This window comes from Mandrillus leucophaeus, unplaced genomic scaffold, assembly GCF_000951045.1.
Source record: "Mandrillus leucophaeus isolate KB7577 unplaced genomic scaffold, Mleu.le_1.0 Scaffold3, whole genome shotgun sequence".
NCBI lineage: Eukaryota > Metazoa > Chordata > Mammalia > Primates > Cercopithecidae > Mandrillus > Mandrillus leucophaeus.
The window spans coordinates 6772758-6792151 of NW_012103142.1; the positions used below are offsets into that span (position 1 = coordinate 6772758).

General features: G+C 54.5%; 1 protein-coding gene across 2 annotated transcripts; it reads right to left on the reverse strand.

The window, feature by feature from the left end:
- Positions 1–3801: 3801 nt before the first annotated feature.
- KCNK17 (potassium channel, two pore domain subfamily K, member 17) lies at positions 3802–19292 on the reverse strand. 2 transcript variants are annotated; one of them, XR_001006737.1, is made up of 6 exons: positions 18830–19292; positions 15723–15837; positions 9275–9435; positions 8737–8911; positions 5190–5341; positions 3802–4547 (listed from the first exon to the last, which is right to left on the reverse strand). XR_001006737.1 is itself a non-coding variant. In XM_011986639.1 (5 exons), exons 1-5 carry the CDS (start codon positions 19277–19279, stop codon positions 4237–4239), a joined length of 1212 nt encoding a protein of 403 aa, XP_011842029.1. In that variant the 5' UTR covers positions 19280–19292; the 3' UTR covers positions 3802–4236. The 2 variants fall into 2 exon arrangements, 1 of the variants encoding a protein (XP_011842029.1); XM_011986639.1 differs by lacking the exon at positions 5190–5341.
- Between the last annotated feature and the right edge of the window lie 102 nt (positions 19293–19394).

The window sequence follows — 19394 nt, forward strand, 5'->3', positions numbered from 1 at the left end:
TTATCAAAACAATCCTGAGGCTGGTATCAGGATTTTCATTTTATGGATGGGGAGACTGAGGCTCAGAGAGGTTATGTGACTTCTCAGACATCACACAGCAAGGGGTAGAGTCAGAATATAGACATACATCTACCTGAGTCCAGGAAAGAATACATGAGGGTCTATAAAGATGCGGAAAGGTTGGAGTGTGGGCAAAAGCTGAACAGGGTCCTAAACCCATGGGGAAGCAGGGGGCAGAGGGTTCCGTCTGTGGCTCTTGGGAGGGGTCTGGATGGTTTTGTATTCACGCTTCTGGACGATGTGCTGGTGGGGTGTAGGGAGTGGGTCACAGGGTGGGAGGTACCCAACTCTGGTTGCTTTTCGTGCTGCCAGGCTGTGGGCTGATGCGGGGTCCCGGACAGGTTGAGAGAGGTTTTGTGATTGGAGTGGGGCAGGGACTGAAAAGCTTGGGGAAAGTCCCCAGGGATGGGCTGAGAAGACCTTGGGGAAGGGTGGGGCTCTCTCCTTGGCCCCAAAGGATGATTTTAGTTGGGGGTGAGTTTTGGCTGGTAAGGGGCAAAGGAGGGTCGGGAGATGCAGGATCCAGCCGTGCCTCCTGGGGATTGGGAGAGAGCATCGGTGAGGCTGGAGGCTGGGAGCAGCACTGTGTGTGGGTGGCTGGGGGACAGACAGTGGAATGGGAGGCCTGGGGACCTGGTCTCCCCCTCCCTGGGGATACCCAGTGAGGGTGGAGACCAGCACTGTGTGTGGTTTAGGGAGGGTGGAGGAAGGGGGGCCAGTGGGGCCTACTTCAGGGCAGCACACTCCAGGCCTGGAGCCCAGGGGTGCGGCTGGGTGAGGTAAGGGCCGATGGAACTGGAGATGGGAGTCTCAGCATAGCTGTCGTCCCCGATGTGAAGGTCCTCTGGCTTCCAAGGAGTCAAGTCCTTTTGTCTGGTCTGGCCCTTCCCCCAGCCAGGCCTTCAGCATTGGCGAGGCCATGAGGGAGGGGCTCAGGGCCTGGGGAATTTTGTGCAGATTTTCTCTTTTCTTTGCCTCCAGATCCTGTGAGTGTGTGCGTACGTTATCTGAGAGAGAGAGAGACAAGAGAAAGAGAGACTTCCTTCCTTGTATCCAAATGCTTAACACAGGCCCAGGAGGATTGAGATGGGTGGGGTTGGGAACTGCTCTTCTGAAACGTTTATTAAAACAATCCAGTCCAAGGCTGAGGGAGTAGAAGTAGTAAGATGCAGACTCCCTGATGCCAGCCCCCTTTTACAGGTGAGGAAACTGAGGCTCAGAAAGGGGAGTGGCTGGTCGAGATCACACAGGGCTTAAAGGAAGAAAGTCCCTGCCACCCAGGCAAGGGGAATTTATCCCTTGCAGAGGGCCAGCGGCAACTCCTGTGATAACCCACAGGAACGGATGGCTACCTTTGGCCTTAACATCCACTGAGGACCTGTTTCCCCATGATCAAACAGCATTACAAATAATAGTTCTTTTCTTATAGAGTTGATAGGAGGAGTAAATCACTTACTACAAGTAAAGAGTTTAGAACAGTGCCTGGCATATAATAAGCATTTAATAAATGCTAACAATAAATAATAACAACAATAATAAATAATGATGATGAGGATAAAAGATGCCGCTGTTTTAAAGTGGACTACCCAGTGATGTTGAGTCTGATCTTGCCTCACTGGTCAGAGAGGGCGGAGAGAGGTAGCCCCTGGGGCCAGAGGTCTGCCTGCTCCTGGCATGGTGGGACCTGCAGTGGTCAGTCCCTGGGCCCTACATTTGCACCCTGGACACTCACTTCCCAGTTTCCGCCTTGAGGCTCCCTGTGAGTCACACGTGTCCACTTGCCTTATCCTGGCCAGCAGAGCAATACTATCAGCCTGGGAGCCCCCCAAGGGCAGGGCCCCATCCTGCGTCACCACTTGCTCAGCCCGCCTGCCTGGCCAGCCCTGAGAGGGGGTCAGCCAAGGCGCTGCCTGCCTCATAGCCACCGGGCCCCAGAGCATCTGCTTTCCTCCTGTTCTTGTCCACTCAGCCTGGCTAGGAATGATGATGACAGCTGACACGCACGTGGCGCCTCCTCAAGGCTGACATACACACTTCTCAGTCCTTTGGGTGCACAGTCACTCATCTCGTTCCTGCAGATCGAAGCTGCTCTTATCTCCATTTTGCAGAGGAAACAAATTGCAGATGCAAGATTTGCCCAGGGTCACAGAGCTGGCAAGTGGTGGAACCAGGATTTCAACATAGGCAGGCTGGTTCCAAACTCAGCACCCTTAAGGGCCACGCTCTGAGAGCAGCGCTTTCTCTCCTCCTCCAGGCTTTGGGTGACCTGGCTGAGGTGGCGAGAAGCAAGCAGTTCCTTACTGCAGACTGTGCAACAGCTTTCTTGGGCTGTCTCCCTCATGTTGTCATCACTCCTACCTTCCCTCCCTCGTGCTTATGGCCTCACTGTCCATTCTGTTCTGTGGTTTCTGAACTGAGGTCTGATACTCTGTTTCTGTACATTTCCCACATCCAGACCTCTCCAGGTGGCTCCCAACACGACTTCTTAACACCTGTCCCTACCCGATTCACCTTTGTCCCCTCCCCACTCCCCCTCCCACCTCCTGGGTGTAGACTTCAGAGTTCCAGCTATTCTTTTCATTGGCTGAGAAGCAGACAAAGAACTGGTCAAGAATGAGCCTTCCTCTGGGCACCCCAGCAGCCCAGGTTGGTTCCTTCTGGGGCAAGCATTTCTGAGCATGAGGGTGGGTGTGCGCACGGGAATGAAGGCTTTGTGGGAGAATCCAGTGGGGCCAGGCATGAGGACAAAGAGGTCTGAGGTGAGATCGAGTTGGGACCACAGTGACTAAGCCAACACACTGGCCTGCTCCTTGCTCCCAGGAGGAACAGTTTTGAATTGCTAGGTCCTCCTTCTGGAGTGTGTTAAGTACAAAGCATGCCACTTCCACACTTCGGCAATCTCTTCCTCCCCTCCGTTTTCCTCTGTCCAGCCTGTGGGCCTTAGGAAGTGGGCATAGGCCCTGTTGTTTACTCTCTGGTGCTGCCCCTGGGTCTGGCCTTCGTCCACGCGAGGCCAGGATGGATGGCGCAAGTGAGATGGTGTAACGGCCTTTACTCCTTCCTTGGCCAAAGGGTTGACTCTGACCCAGTTCCAAGATGGTCACAGGGAGGGGCCACATGGAACTCCCTGGGTCCCTGGGATGCCACCTGCAAGATGGGTGGAGGGAATGGAATCACAGGTGCCCACTGAGGCCAAGAGCCCAGCTGCCCCAGGTGACCTCAGGTGTTAGCTGGTACTGCCAGGAGCTCTGGCTGTGCTTATACGTATGTATGGTGGGAACCACTGTGTTATGTGCTGTCTTAGTAGCAACGCTCGGTAACACTCCGCAAACAGAAGTAGCCTTTGCAAACTCTACCCGGCTTTGCAAACCGTTGTGGGAGCCTTCAAATGCAGTGGGGCAGGGTGAGTCAGGAGGAGTCCATTGGCTTGCCCCTGGCTTTTCTGTGGTATGAATGAGCCACAGAGTAAGGATTCAGCAGCTGGACTGAGACCAGCCGCCTGCTGGCTGTATCGGCCCTGAGAGTTATCAGCAAATCTTTACCAAGTTTACCTGGTGGCTCTCTGAAGGTGTACGGGGCTGGCAGTCCAGCCTTCAATCCATTCTTGCCACCAGCCCTGGACAAACTCACCCGGGGAGAAGGTAGTTTCTCTCTGTGTAGGTTCCAGTCTCAGATGCTGCCTTTGTCTCTGGGTATACTCAGAATTAGGTTTGGTTATGAATGACAGAAAAACCCAAATAATGGTGTTTTATATAAGATGTTTATTTCTCTCTCACATAAAGGAGGTCGAGTGATATTCCGTCTAGGTTTGTTAGGATGGCTCTGTGATCATCAGTGATACAGACTCTTCCTACCTTATTGTGCCATCAATCTCAAACATTGCCTCTACTTCATGGTGCTGTATGGCTGCCGGAGCTCCAGCCACCATATCGGCATTGCAGCCAGCTAAAGGAAGGAAGTGGGGAAGAAGGGCATGCCTCCCCTGACCTGAAAGTCACATCCCACGTCACCCAGGACATGTCTCTGTATATCCTATAGGCAGAATTAATCATATAGCTGCACATAGCCTCCAGGGTGGATGGAAAATGTAGTCTTTAGTTTGGGTGGACATGTGCCAAGCCTAAAATCAGGGGTCTTGCTACTGAGGAGGATGACCAAACAAAGAATGGAGTATAACTAGCTGTCCTTGCAACAGCCTGCAGCCTGAGCAGAAGGTTCCAGATGCCGTATGATTCCCATAGGTCCCTCTGGATAGCATTCTTGCTGTGGGGAGTGGGCCTCTGGCTCCCGGTCGGGGCCCAGTCTCCAGCTTTGGGACTTGAAGTCTTCCTTGGAGCTGTGGTGGTAGCAGGAACATACCCTTCCTGGAGTCTCCAGCTGGGAGAGGATGAGTTTGATGATTAAGGCCAGCCATGCCATCCCAAAGAGGATCCACAGGGACACCACGTTCTTGTACCACAGTGGATACCTCCGGGAGGGGTTCATCCCTGGGGAAGAGGCGAGGTCAGAGGATGGAGGCCTGGGAAAGTCAGGACCACATTCCTCAAACACAAACAGAGATACATGGTTTGATTCATATAAGCAAGTTGAGGGGTCAGTGGGACAGAACATGGAGATTCCTAGCCTCATGGTCACCTGCAAAGGATTCCAGAAAGCCTCCCTGGATTGGCACTTGGGTTTAGGAGCTACATTTCCTCTTTGTCTTTCTGAGGGAATCTGTTTATGCTCCATCCCAGCAGTTCTCAAAGTGTGGCCCCTGGGGCCGGCAGCATCAGCATCCCTGAGAGCTTGTTGGAAATGCAGATGATGGGGCCCCTACCCCAGACCTACTGGATCAGAAACCCTGGGCATAGGCCCAGCAATCTGTATTTTTTTGTTTTGTTTTGTTTTGTTTTGCAGACAGAGTCTCACTCTTGTTGCCCAGGCTGGAGTGCAATGGCGCGATCTCGGCTCACTGCAACCTCCGCCTCCCAGGTTCAAGCGATTCTCCTGCCTCAGCCTCCCAAGTAGCTGGGATTACAGGCACCTGCCACCATGATTGGTGAATTTTTTGTATTTTAGTAGAAGTGGGGTTTCACCATTGTTGCCCAGGCTGGTCTCAAACTCCTGAGCTCAGGCAATCCGCCTGCCTCAGCCTCCCAAAGTGCTAGGATTACAGGCATGAGCCACCGTGCCCGGCCAGCAATCTGTTATTTTAACAAACCTCCAGAGGATTTCGATGTCCGCTCTAGTATTTGCCAGTCTCTGTTTGGTTTTCTTGTATCTGAAAGGAGGTAGCTTGCTGGAGCCACGGGATTTGGGAAGAACACTGGAATATGTTGGGAACCACTGGAATATATTTCCTGACTCGGTTCTTCAGTCACCTGTCTGAACCTCCTTCACCTGTGAGATGGGGAATACGACTGTGCTTCCTTGGCTTTTAGGATGAAGTCGAAATCCTCAAGGCCCTCTGCCCGCTTCTGCAGCACACCTCTGCCCTCTGACTGCCTGGTCATTCTGGTCTTTTTCCCGTTGCCCTCTCTATCATTCTTCCTGCCTCTGGGCCTTTGTACTTATGGCCTCTCAGTTCCAAATGCTCTTCATTTTCCATTTTCCTTGGCCTGGTTACCTTTCCTCATCCTGCAGACCTCAGTTCAGACATTCCTCCCTACAGACCACATTGGGTTCCTCTGTTACACGTGCTGCTCTCATGGCCTATGTGTGTCTGCTGGGAAAGTTACTTCCTCATCTGTAAAATGGAGACAGTAAGAGTCCTCCTCCTATGACTGTTGGGAGGATCACACGGGCTGATGCAGCTCAAGTGCTCAGAATGGTGCCTGGCACATAACAGGTGCCCAAGACCTGTAGATGGTTGCTGGTTTCACTCACCACCAGACGCCCCCAACGAAGTTGGTGCTGGGTAAGTATGGCCGAGAGAGGGGACGGATGGGAGCTGCTGTGAGTCTTAGATAAATCTTGCCAAGGATTTGCTCTATCATTTAGTTCCCTCCCTGGAGGTCTGTGTTGCCTCCCTCATCAGATTGGAATCATTCAAAGGGTAGAGATCTCCCCTCCTATTTCTTCGTCATCCTTTTCTGTCGTTGCTCCCTGTACCATGCCTCTCTTTACTCCTCATCCTGTCCTGCTGGCCCCAAGACAGCCTCTCTCTCTAGGTCCCCCAAGGCTGGGCCCCTCTCTAGGACCCCCACATGGGGATGAGGCTGCCACCTGGGAGCTGACCTCTGCTGCCTGGCAGGAGCTGGGATTGGATTAGGCTGATTGGGTTATGGGGCCATGATTCCGCTGATGGTCCCAAATGAGATCAGGTGGTGAGCCAGCTTTCTGGCCCTGCCACCCGCCAGCCTGGCTTGCTCCTGGAGACAGAGTGGAGGAGGTGCTCTTCTCCCCGTTTTATTTTATTTTTTTAAGCTGAAATCATAAGTGGCAGGAGACCTGGCAGCTGGCAAGGCGCTCAACTGAGCTGCAAATGCAATTGGGAGGCTTGAGGGCTATGGGGCCGGGGAGGAGCAGCCGGCTGGGACCTGGGGGTGGCTCTGGCCACTGCCTTCAGGCAGAGGAGTGGCTATGAAGACAGTGCTTCTTGTGGCTGCTGATGCAGGGACGTGAACACCCAGTAGCCAAGTGGTGGACCTTAGTATCCCCATCCAAGAAAGGGGTTGTCCCTGTTACTGGAGGACAAGGAGAGCTGAGAGGTTTGAGGAATAGGCATGGAAGACTCTGAAACATGGGTGGTGTGAAGGGCCCAGGCTTGGGAATTTATCCTACACTTGCCCTGACTCACTTGCTCTACGACCTTATGCAACTCCCTTCCCTCCTCCAGGCCTCAGTGTCTCCATCTATATAAGGCGGATCCCTTGAAGGTAAAGCAGTTGGGACTCTCATTGTGGTGACCTGCTACGAGGCACTGCCATGACTGCCAAGGGGCCCAGGAGGTAGCAAGTCTCCAGAGATGTGGTGAAGGGGCAACTCTGCCCACTGCAGTGGCTGCTGGACAGGAGTGCTCTTGCCCATCCTTGTTCCAGGCCCGGGCAGTCCCTCTGGGCTTAAAGTCTGGACTGGGTCTCCTCAGTCAGATTGTGTTGGTAGGAGGGGGGTTACAGATTTTGGACTTTATCCTAAAACTATGGGAAAACAATGAAGGTCTTCAGAGGAGTTGGGCAGGTGACTTCATAGCCTTTGTAATTTTTAAGGTCATAAGAGCCAACAGGGGACAAGGAGAGGGGCTGCACAAGCCCATGGGTGCCATCCTTATTATGCTCTGTGTAAGTAGCAAAACTATAGGATTGTGCAGTGCCCAACCTGTGCAGCTATATGCAACAACCCTGCCTGGACTAGGGAAATGGCAGAGTGGAGATAGAGAAGAAATGACAGATCTAAGAATCATACTCTGAGCTGCGAGGGTGCAGGTATGGCCCTTGGAGCTACTGGGCTCAGCTGCCCTGAGACACATCTCTCTACTCTGAGGGTAAAGGTGGGAGCATGACCCAGTTGGAAGAAATCTTCCCAAGAATTTCCTTCCAGAGCAACAGACCTCCTAGGATAAGGGAGGATAACGGAGATCAAGAAGGGGGCAGTGTGAGGCCCCAACACCTGACCCCTCTTCCTGGGAACCTTGCAAACAGGCTAGACAGCACTGAGGAGCTCTAGGGATTGCCTCATTTTATAGGCAGGAACACTGAGGCCCAGAGAGGAGACATTTTAGGTGGTCTGGAAAGAGTATGAATTTTGGAGTCAAATAGATAAAGATTCATATCTTACTAGCTGTGCAATCTCAGGCAGATGGCTCAGCCTCTCTGAGCTTCAGCTTCCTCCTCGGTAAAATGGGGGTGACAATTGTTGCTGTAGGTTGCCTGAGGAGTTAGTTGACTGTTACTTTGGTAAAACTTCATTCTTCCAGGCGGGGTTCTGTCGCTGAAGGAGTGAAGAAGGGCAAGGCCTCCTCCCCGCGTTAGGGTCCGGGATCAGAGGGAGGGCACGAAGCCCCTCAAGGCTAGCGCGGTGGTGGTGCCAGGGGCACCTTCAGGGACAGGAAGGGGCGGTGATGAGGCTGAGCTGGGGCGCGGCCACTCCCCCACGGCGCAGCACGTCCCTCCACTGCCACCTGCTGGGCATCGGCCTCAGCCTGATTACACAAGGCTGCTGGCTTCTGGGGCCCGTGTAGTACCACTGATTAAACCCACCCTGGGTCCACTGATCATGAGACCCTTTCTTGCTGGCACTCAGAATCTGCCTGCCAACTGTTTTCCCACAGGGCTCTGGGGAGGCTGGGGTTTCAGGAGTCTCCCAGACCCTACTGCCTGATCCGCGGGTACTGTGGCCTCCAGTCCAGGAGCAGTGGGACGGACTGGCGTTCCCTGGGGAGAGAGTGAAGTGGGGAAGGGAGAGCCTGGGGCAAGCATGGACCAGGGAGGGAGGCCGGGACTCCCGTCATGTGGGGCCTTCTAAGCACAACAGGGGGGCCCGCGGACCTGTCAGACCTCTCTGCGTTGGTCACGAAGGGCCGGAGCGACCTCAGCCCCGTCACACAACAAAGGCGGGTAGGACAGTGTCTCCGGATTTTGGGCCTAAAAGCCCCCACATGGCGTGCACACAGCAGGTGCGCCAGCTGCGGGAGCAGATGAGTGAGAGGAGTAGGCAGCGGTATGTCCCTGCCAGCCCACCGCCGGGAACTCTCACCAATAACGTAGTCGCCAAAGCCCACGGTGCTGAGGGTAATGAAGGCGAAGTAGAAGCTCTCCATGTAGCTCCAGCCCTCCATGTGGGAGAACAGCAGGGGTGGCAGCAGCAGGAAGAGCAGGAGGCCAGAGAGAAGGGCGCCAGAGCCGGCCAGCCACCGCGCCTTGCCCGGGTCCTGTGGGTACAACAGTGTCCCCAGGCCTCCTGTGGCCTTTACCCCACGCATGGGAGCCGAGGGAGCTGGAGGCAGGCCAGAGCTCTCCCCAGTAAGAAGGGGGCTCTTCACCTGGTCCGTAGTCTCCAGGTTCCCTGCCTGGAGCCTGTGCCTCATGTCCTTCCTGTCTGCCCAGTCCCACCCCGCTTCCACCACTAATGTCCTTTTTCACTGAGGACTCTATTCTGACCAGTGACCCCCAGTCCCATCACAACCCCACCAGTAACCCCTGCTCCCATCTCTTCTCATTAGTAACCCCAATTCCCACCGCAGCCCCTCATTCTAGAAGTGACCCATCCCCACCCCGTCCAGCAGCCCCCTCACCTGCCAGGTGCCCCCCAGCCTGCTGGAGCAGTGGTTTACTCCCTGCTGCATGAGATGCCCCAGTCGGTTGAGCACCACGAGGTTCAACGGGATCCCCACAAGGGCAAAGAAGATGCAGAAGAGGCGGGCGGCCATCGTGTTGGGGCTCAGGTTGCCATAACCTGAGGTGAGAGGGGGCACTCAGGGGACCTTTCCAGCCCAGCCCTGTCCACTCACCACCACAGCCCCACTCCTGGGCCCAACCCCCAGGACCCTCATTCTAACCACTGCAGATGTGGGCAGCTGATACTTGCCAAGGCCCTCCTTTTTTGTGCTGAGCACTGTGCAGGGCACCCTGTACATTCATTCCCTCAGTGCACCCTCGAACCATCCTTCCAAATCAGAATTACGTGCCATATTTTCCAGGCCAGAGAAGCTCTAGGAGGCTAAGCTGCATGCATGAGCTCAAACCCACCAAATGTGAGTCTCCTCTTCCTCTCTTCATGTCCTTCCTCTCTGGGTGGGCAGAGGGATGCTGGAGGGGGCAGAGCCTCCTGCTGTTGCACTCTCAGGATCTACTGCGCCATTCAGGCTGAGGCCGCGCTGTCTCCACGCGGCTCCCAGCCCTGCTTGGGCACAGTGGGGCACTGAAGCTGGTCATCCCTGCCCAGTGCAGCACTCCTCTCGCAACCTTTGCTCTGGGATCCCCATGGCCTGGCCCAGACTTTCTCACAGCCGCACTGCAGTGAGCAGCTCTTCCCACTCCAGTCTCCTTTCTTCCCTCTCTCCTTTCACAGGTATCAGGGCTGCTTGCAGTCTGAGACTTTTGCCATTAATTCCTGTTTCTTCTCTTTTATCCTTCAAAGGCTCCCCTCAATATATCTTTTGTGCATCTAATTCTGTCTTGATATCTGATTCCTGGAGGACCCAAACTAGCACAACGGGGCTCCCTCATAAACCTCAGTGGGAGGCAGGGACAGATGGTAAGTCATCAGCTGCCTAGGGGAGGAGGTAGAAGTTGGGGGGGAGGGTCTCTGATCATCAAGATAGGGAGGGGGAAAGCTAGGGAAGGAAAAGATGTTCACAAAAGATTCTATCCATCTGGACATTCTTTTCTCCTCCAGCTCTGCCTCCACCCTTCTTGATCACCACCACAGTCTTGTCTTACCAAAATGCAAACCTGATTAGATCATCGAGTCTCCTGTCTGCTGGGGAAAGTCCAAGCTCTCGTCCAGCCTTTCTCTGAGACTCGTCTGGTGCCCCCACTGCCCCAGCTCCAGCCACATTGCTGGCCTGCAGAACTCTCCAGGTCCACTCGTGCCTCTGCACCTTTGACCACAATGCTTCCTCTATGAAGAGTGTCTCCCCTCCTTGCCCACATAAATATAAACGACCCTTCTAGTCCTTGACTCTCCAGTGCAGCTGCTCCTCATCCAGGGCCCCCTCCAGCACTGTCCCTTGCACTGTGTAAGAAAGATTTGTTTTCATGTCTGCCTCTTCCAAATATATCAAGTGTATGCTCTGAGCCCCTCAAGAGCAGGGACTGGGTCTTTTTTTTTTTTTTTTTTTTTTTAAGACGTAGTCTCGCTCTGTTGACCAGGCTGGAGTGCATTGGCACAATCTTGACTCACTGCAACCTCTGCCTCCTGGGTTCAAGCTGTTCTCCTGCCTCAGCCTCCTGAGTAGCTGGGATTACAGGCATGGGCCACCACGCCCGGCTAATTTTTGTATTTTTAGTATAGACAGGGTTTTGCCATGTTGGCCAGGCAGGTCTCGAGCTCTGACCTCAGGTGATCTGCCCGCCTTGGTCTCCCAAAGTGCTGGGATTACAGGCGTACGCCTCCACACCCGGCCTGGGACTGGTTCTTAATCATGATATTCTCAGCAAGTGGCAAAGGATCTGACCCTTAATAGGTGCTCTTCACTATATGTGTGTTGACTGCATAAAGAATGGGTGAATGAATGAATGAGGAAATTACAAAAATGAAGGTATCAGTAAATGAACAAATGCCTCTCATTCTGCCTCCTATCACTACCTAACATTCTTGCTTGCCCAGATGGGGTCACTGTGCCCACACATCCTACACTTGTCTGTACTATATTGAAACCAGTGTTTACATCCACCCCCATCTTACTGAGGGGTCTTAAGAGAGGCCAAAGTATGTAAAAGTCCAGAGCATGTGCTTTGGAGTCTGGTGCACCTCCTAGGTTTGGATCCCAGCTCAGCTTCTTGCAGGCTGTGGGACCTTGGGCAAGTGGCTCGATCTTTCTTTCTTTCTTTTTTCTTTTTTTTGAGATGGAGTCTTGCTCTGTCACCAGGCTGGAGTGCAGTGGTGCGATCTCGGCTCATTGCAACCTCTGACTCCCTAGTTCAAGCGATTCTCCTGCCTCAGCCTCCCGAGTAGCTGGGATTACAGGCACGTGCCACCACGCCCAGCTAATTTTGGATTTTTAGTAAAGATGGGGTTTCACCATGTTGGCCAGGATGGTCTCAATCTCCTGACTTCGTGATCCGCCCGCCTCGGCCTCCCAAAGTGCTGGGATTACAGGTGTGAGCCACTGCACCCAGCCTTCTTTTTTCTTTTCTTTTTTTCTTTTTCTCTTCCCTTCTCTTCTGATCTCTTCTCCTTCCTTCCTCCCTCCCTCCCTCCATTCCTTCCTTCCTTCCTTCCTTCCTTCCCTCCCTCCCTCCTTCCTTTCCTCCCTCCCTCTTTTCTTTCTTTTCTTTCTTTCTTTCTTTCTTTCTTTTCTTTTGGCTTGACCTTTCTGAACGCTACTTCCTCCTGTAAAATGGGGATGCTGACATCCACCTATAGTGGGGGGTAACGATGAAATGAGGAATTGAGGTACACTGTAGAAGGGAATGCGAGCCTGCAAGCATCTGGTATATACAAGGTGCTAAATGTCTGTTAAATAAATGAATGATGGAACTCCAGTGAACTGGCTTCCGGTCTGAGGACTTCAGAAGCCTCTTGAGTCTCCATCTACCTCTCCCTCTGGCCTTTATGGGTTTCCTCTTCTAAAGGAGAGAGTTCTTTCTGCAGGCATCTAGGGCGAGGTAAACCTCCTACTTTCCACCCACCTCTCCACCTGCCTCCTCACCAACCTCTCCTCCTCCAGCTGTAGGTCCTGCCAAGTTCCTCTCTTCCTGTTTTTTTTTTCCCCATTCAGTTTTCACCAGTGGGATGGGGACACTAAGATTCCAGCTCTGAAAGGAGCCCCATAGAGGCCTACAGCATTCTCAGCTGACATTAAATGGTTTTTTTTCCACCCCATTATTCTCAGCCATCTCTCAGGTCAGCAAAATCAGCGGATGTCAATGATCCTACCTGTTGAACACTGGGTAGCCACAGCCCCACCCAATCCACCTCTCACTCCAGCATGTCTCCTGTCACCTTGCATCTTGCTGGGATCTCTAGGCATCCTGCGAGGACCCTACAAGTCTTTCTATGATTGGTGTCCTCTGTACTCTCTCTGAATGCAGTTCCTGTTTCCAACCCTCTCCACCTACCTGGACCTCCTTACTGCTCCCCAAACATACAAGTCACACTCCCACCTCAGGGCATTTGCACTTGCTGGTAGAGGATTCTCTCCTCAGACATCAGCAGTTTGCTTCATTATTTTACTTATGTCCCTGCTTCAATGTTACTGTATCAGCGAGTCCTTGAATGGCCACCCCATCTACAATAGGTGCCCCCATCACTATGAGACCCCTTTAACTAGCTTTACTTTTCTCTAAGCACACCCCACTTTCTGATTATTGTCCATGTATCTGTTTAATGTGTGTCCCCTCACACTAGAATGTCAGCTCCCCAAGGGCCAGGACTTGCTAATTTTGGCTACCATTGTATCCTCAACACCAGTGTCTGGCCCACACTAGGTACGCTATTGATTGATTGATTGATTGATTGAGGCAGAATCTTGCTCTATTGCCCAGGCTGGAGTGCAGTGGCACAATCTCAGCTCACTGCAACCTCCGCCTCCCAGGCTCAAGCGATTCTCATGTCTCAGCCTCCCAAATAGCTGGGATTACAGGCACCCGCCACCATGCCTGGCTAATTTTTGTATTTTTAGTAGAGATGGGGTTTCACCATGTTGGCCTGGCTGGTCTCCAACTCCTGGCCTCATGTGATCCACCTGCCTCTGCCTTCCAAAATACTGGGATTACAGGCAAGAGCCACCGTGCCTGGCCTTCAATTTATTTATTGAACAAATGGATGGATGAATGAGAGAACCAATGAACAAGCCAGGAATGGAGTTCATAGATGAGTGATTTCTGGGCACAGGGCTGTGTTAGGGCTTGGAAAGTACTACCCTTACAGGGTTCTGGTCCCAGGGTAATGGGGTTGCTGAGGAGGCTGCCCTCCGCTGAGCCTCTCAAAATACCCCTTCTTCCCTTGTGGCATTCCAGATGTACCTCATCTCCCATCTCCCTCTCCTTCTCTCTCCAAATTCCTCCCATGTGTATGTGCATACACATGTGGTCAGCGTCACAGAACCCTCACTCCCCTCCTGTTCACTCCACAATGGCTAGTCAACTCTGTTGCTCATTAGCCGTATGACCTGGAGGAGATGGTGCCCATCTGTGTCCCCATCTGTGACATGAAAATAGGCTGGATGCAGTGGCTTATGCCTGTAATCCCAGCACTTTGGGAGGCCGAGGTGGGTGGATCACTTGAGGTCAGGAGTTTGAGGCTAGCCTGTCCAACATGGTAAAATCTTTCTCTACTAAAATACAAAAATTAGCCGGGCATGTTGGCAGGTGCCTGTAGTCCCAGCTACTCAGGAGGCTGAGGCAGGAGAATCTCTTGAACCCGGGAGGCGGAGGTTTCAGTGAGCTAAGATCATGCCACTGCACTCCAGCCTGGGCAACACAGCGAGACTCTATCTCAAACAATAAAGAAAATAAGACCTATCGTTGGAGGTTGCCATATGGACAAACTGAAATCTTAAATGTCAAAGTGCCCAGCACAGTGCCTAGTACAAGAAGACCACAGGTGTTTCCTCAGGTGTACTGTGTTGGGGAGGTGGGGCAGGGCCCTCCTCTCTCTGCCCTCCTCACCCTCACAGCTGGTTGAAACTGAGTGGAGAGGAAAGGACAGAGACATAATCTAGGCTAGGGGTGGTAGAGTTGGGAAGAGAGGTGGGAAGAGAGGTAGCAAAACCCTGAATTTGGTGGGTCAAAGTCACAGGCCTGGGGAAGAGTGTGGGAGGTGTGGGGTTTGCAGACTAAAGGACCCCCAAATCTGGGAGGCCTGGCCTATGGTGACTGTGTTTTAAGATCTCCTGCTACCCTGGAACTCAATACATGCCTGGTGAATGCATATTTAATGGAATTCCTTAACGTGGCAGTATTTATTGAGTGGCTGCTGTATGCTGGGCCTTGTAATAGACCCTTGGGGATGTAAAGATGAATTGGTCCATCCTGCCAGTCCTTCAGGGGCTCAGGGCCCCTGGGGTCTGGGGTGCCTCCCAAGCATGCTTGTCTCAAGGACTGCCCAAGCTCCCATGTAGCTCTGAGGTCTGCTTTCAAGAAGTTCTGGCCAATTTAAAACTAGATGGAGAATCCTCTGGGTGCTCTTGCCTTACCCCACCCTGTGGGGAGGCTGGGATATTGGTGTCCTGGAGAGAGGATCCTGGCTGGCCAGGAGCTGGGAGGCCTTAGCCCAAGTCACCGGTGATATCAGCCTGCCACCTGGTGGCAAGTCCTGTGTCATGCAGGGGCTGGGGCAGAAGGATCTGGGTGGCTTGATTTGCATGATCTCCTAGGTTTCAGAGCTGCAGGGATCTAGCCTGCTCTTCTTCTCTGCACAACAGCCCCTCAGCACCCTCCTGAGACAAGCTCTACCTCGGCTCTTCCCCAGGGGAGGGTTACTCCAGGTGTCCCTGTGTGTGGGGAGGACAGCGATGAGGAGTGGAGGAGGCTGTTTGCAAGCTGAAGAGAGGCCTGTGGGAACGGGGTCTGGAGACGAGGAGGTGGGAGGAATGGCCCCCTCCCCCAGGGCTGAGAAGCAGGGGGGTCTAAAGCTCTTTCTTTGGATTTCTACTCCTTCTTCTTTCCTAACTTTCCCCCCACTTCTCCTGACCACCACCCCCGAGGCTCAGTGGTGGGTGGGCTCAGCTGAGGAGACTGGCACCCTTGTTGGGTCCAGAGACATGTTTCTTGCTGTACCGGGAGATTTCTGCGTCCTGAAAGGCCATGTGGGGCAGAAATCCCCTAGGGCAGTGCTTGTCAAACTCCAACGGTGCACATGAATCCCCCAGGGACCTGGGTGAGCTACAGAGGCTGAGTCAGGAGGTCTGTAGTGAGGCCTGAGACTGCGCCCAGGTGGTGTCCACGCTGCAGAGCCGGACTGCACTTGGAGTCATGAGGCTCTAGGTAACCCCTCCAAAAGGCAACCAGCCTGCTGCCTCTCAGGGAGCTGCCTCCTTCCCCACCCCCATCCCCCTGGCCCCATCTGGCCCTTACCAATGGTGGTGATGGTGGACACAGAAAAGAAGAAGGAGCCCAGGAGCTCCCAGCGCCCCATGCCGGTGGTGTTGCTGAGGAGGCTGGCCCCGTTTTTGTACGCTTGGACGACGTCCTGGGGAAGAGGCTGCAATGACCACCAGGGTCTGTGGGGTGACGGATTTCCTGCACCTCAAAACACACACACACACACACACACACACACACACCCCTACACACAGCCCTCACAATTACTCTTTGATCCCAGCCCACCAGGGAAAGGAGGCTCTACCCCTTTCACCAAGGGCTCACCAGGTACAGCTACCAACAGCTACCATGGGGACAGCTCCTTCCCCACCTTACCCAGCGGCTAGGTCAGGTTGGAGTCCTAGTAAACCAACCACTCATTTTCTCCCCTGCTCACTCCCATTCCTAAAACAAACACTAGGCCAGGCATGACGTGTGGTGCTTTTAGGGGACATGACCCCAGCCCTCAGTGATACACAGATAAACCTAATTAACTCTAATATGATGCAGTCAATGTCACTTTGGGCATTAAGGAGGAAGTGCAGTTACACAATCCAGGGCAAGTTGCTCAACTTCTGTCTGTGCCTCAGCTTCCCTACCTGTAGAATGGTAATACAAATAGTACCTACTTCATAGAGTTGTTGTGAGTGTTAAATAAGGTATTATGTGTAGTCTTAGTACCTGGCACATGGTGTTAGCAGTTGCTATCATCATCATTACTAGGCATATAATGTTGTAGGTCTCTGGGGAAGAAGGATGTTCATTCTCATTTGGGTAGGAGCAGAGGCCTCATGGAGGATGTGATGTTTTATCTGGGCCTTCCTTGAGGGTCAGGTAGGATTGCTTCTGGTGGAAGGACGTTTAGGTAGATGGGACAGCAGTGCAGAAGCTGGGAGGTGAGACTGCCTGGGACCTAGATTAAGGAGACTGGTAAGAAGTGATTGAGGCTAAGCTGTGCTTGGCTTTGCCATGCCAGGTATGAAGTGGCAGGTATCATCCAAGGTCACTGAGCAAAGGGGAAGTAGGACCAGGTTGGTGTGCTCTGTGGCAGCTGGCAGTATAGCAGGGGTTGACCAGAGGGGAGAGACTCCTGCAGAGGTGAGTGACAGACGGGCCCTGGCCTGTCTCCTGGCACGGAGTGGTCCAGGAAGAACAGAGAGGAGATATTCAGAAGCCTAGGCATCTGGCCCTATTTAGTATAGGCAGTAAAGGAGATGTTGCAGAGGACTGTGAGGGTGTGTGGACATGGGGCAGACAATCGAGATTTAGGACAGGCAGAGGAGCAGGGCTGGGAGGAGGAGGACTGCTTGCTCTTGGCCTTGAGGAATTTCAGAAATTGCATGTCCACATCTGGTGCTCAGAAAGAAGATCTGGGCTGGATACCACATCCTTATTACTGGAGACAGCTGAAGCCACAGGAGGGTTGAGGAAGGGGGTGAGGTGGGGGTAGAGGGAGTTGAAGGGAAAGCCCAAAGAGATGACAGCCTGGCTGGGAATCTTGGGAAGCACCCACATCCACAGGTCCACACTGAAGCAGTACTCATGCTGGTTAATAGCTCCAGCTCCTGGCTATGGAGCCATGCATTCGTATGTAACCTCTCTGAGACTCAGTTTCTTCACCTCTGAAACAGGATGATGAAAACAGTACCCACCTGTGAGGGAGGTGAGCCTGAAACAAGTAAATACGGGTAAAGCACTGGAAACAGTGCTCGGTACACGGTAAGCGCTGCACAGAGGCATTTACTGTTATCACCATCATAGCCATCTCCCTGGGCCCAGGCTGCTTGTAGTTGAAGTTCACCACCTTTGCAAGGTAATGGCAGGCAGCCTCAGCACCAGGACCCAGCAGTCGGGTTGTATTTGCAGAAGTCCGCAGGTGGGGAGCTGGAGGAACCACTTTAGGTCCTTAGTAGAGATAGGCCTGCACCTGGCTAGCTCCTGACTTCACCGAATCGGCCTAGTCCGAGGGTTCAGAACACCACTTCCGCTCCGTGCTGGGTCCGTTCCTACCCTGGCAAGGTTCCCCGCCACCTTCCGGGGATTGGCTTTGGGCTGGAGACTCTGGATGGATGAGCCACCAGGACTGCAAGGCGGGGCTGGCGTGCAGCTGTCTGGACTCTGGGCTCTTGGACAAAGGGGTGGGGAACCAAGCCAGGGCCCGGGACATCAATGCCTCCGCCAAATCGAGCAGCTGCCAGTCTGGCGTCGCTTCAGTGGGAAGATGCGCCACCCCTAGAACCCTCCCTGGCCTCCTCCGCCCCGCTAGGCCCCACCCTCGAGGAGCCTCTGCTCAGAGTTACCTGGGAGTCCTCCCCTGAACCCCGCCTTCAGCCTTTCCGGGCAGCCGCGCGGCGGCGGCGCGCCCAGTCCTTGTATCCGAAGACTCGGAGTAAAGCGGGTTCAGCCAGAGAGAGGCCCTGCGTCCGCCCTCCTCTCGAACCCGGGTCTGCGCACGTCGAGCCCCCTCTCTGCGTTGCGGGTGGCCCAGGCCAGCACGCCTGGGGCCCATTCCACCCACCCTCCGGGACAAGCGCGCCTTCCCCCAGGCTCCTACCGCCACGCTCGCGCTCCTGCGCATCCTTAGACCCGGCGCCCCTGCCGTCCCAGCCCCGAGTTTGCAAACGTGCGCCCGGGTTCTCCCGCTGGAAGCGGCCAAGTGTGACCTTTAGTCCTTCGCCATGGGTCCAGGTGCAACCGACCCCCCAGCAGGCCCAAACGCGCCCTTTCCCGGGTCAGGCCGGGCGGGGCCGGTTACGCGCGCGCCCCCTGCCGTCCTCGTCCTCGCCCCCAAATTGGGATGTGTCCCCAGGCATCTGCCTCCTCACCCGGCCAGCATGCCCTCTCGCTCCCAGGGAGGACTCAGCCCGGCTTCTCTCAGTTCTCTCGCTAGAACCAGGGTCTTTTCCTCCGAGGTCCTCCAACCCTCTGGTCCCCGCGCAGGAACGCCCACCCCCGTAGTGCCCACGTCTACGTTCCCGGCGTTTCCCTGAGCGGGAAACGCCTGACGAGGACCTGAGTAGGTCCCCTCGCCCTCGGCCTGTGCACCCCGCGGCCCCCTACGCCATCCCGCCGCGCCCAGGTCGGCCCTGCTCGCCCCTGACCCGGATCAGCGAGTCCAGCGCTGGCCGGTCCAGACACGTGAAGTTCTGCAACAGCTCCCACTTGTCGCGCTGGAAGCTGCGGCTGGACTCCTGCGCCGCGCGGCCCTCCAGCGTCCAGAACACGCCGGTGCCCAGTGCCAGGTAAGCCAGGTAGGCAAAGAGCAGGAGCACGGTGCTGGGCACCGCGCAGCCCCAGCCCCTGTCCTCGGGACCCGCCCGGGTTCGCGGTCGGTACATAGCTAGAGAGGCGGGGAGCCGGCGCCGGGAGCGGTGGACTGGGACCTGGTGGGAGGGAAAGGCCAGGCACCCAGCTCGTCTCTCGTCTTGCAAACGCCTGCCAGTGCCCGGTTTCTCCAGGGAGGAGGAGTGCTGGGGAATGGGACAGCCTGGCCCCACCCAGCCCTGGGATCCAATCCCAGGGACAAAAAGAGGCTCTGAGACTGTGGGCATCTGGCCCCGCCTCAAATGTATGCGGGGTGCCCACCCGATAGGCCTAGGCCAGGGAGAAGGAGAAAGCTGCTGGGTGACCGCAGACGCTGAGGGAAGGGGCCCAGAGCCCCCTCAC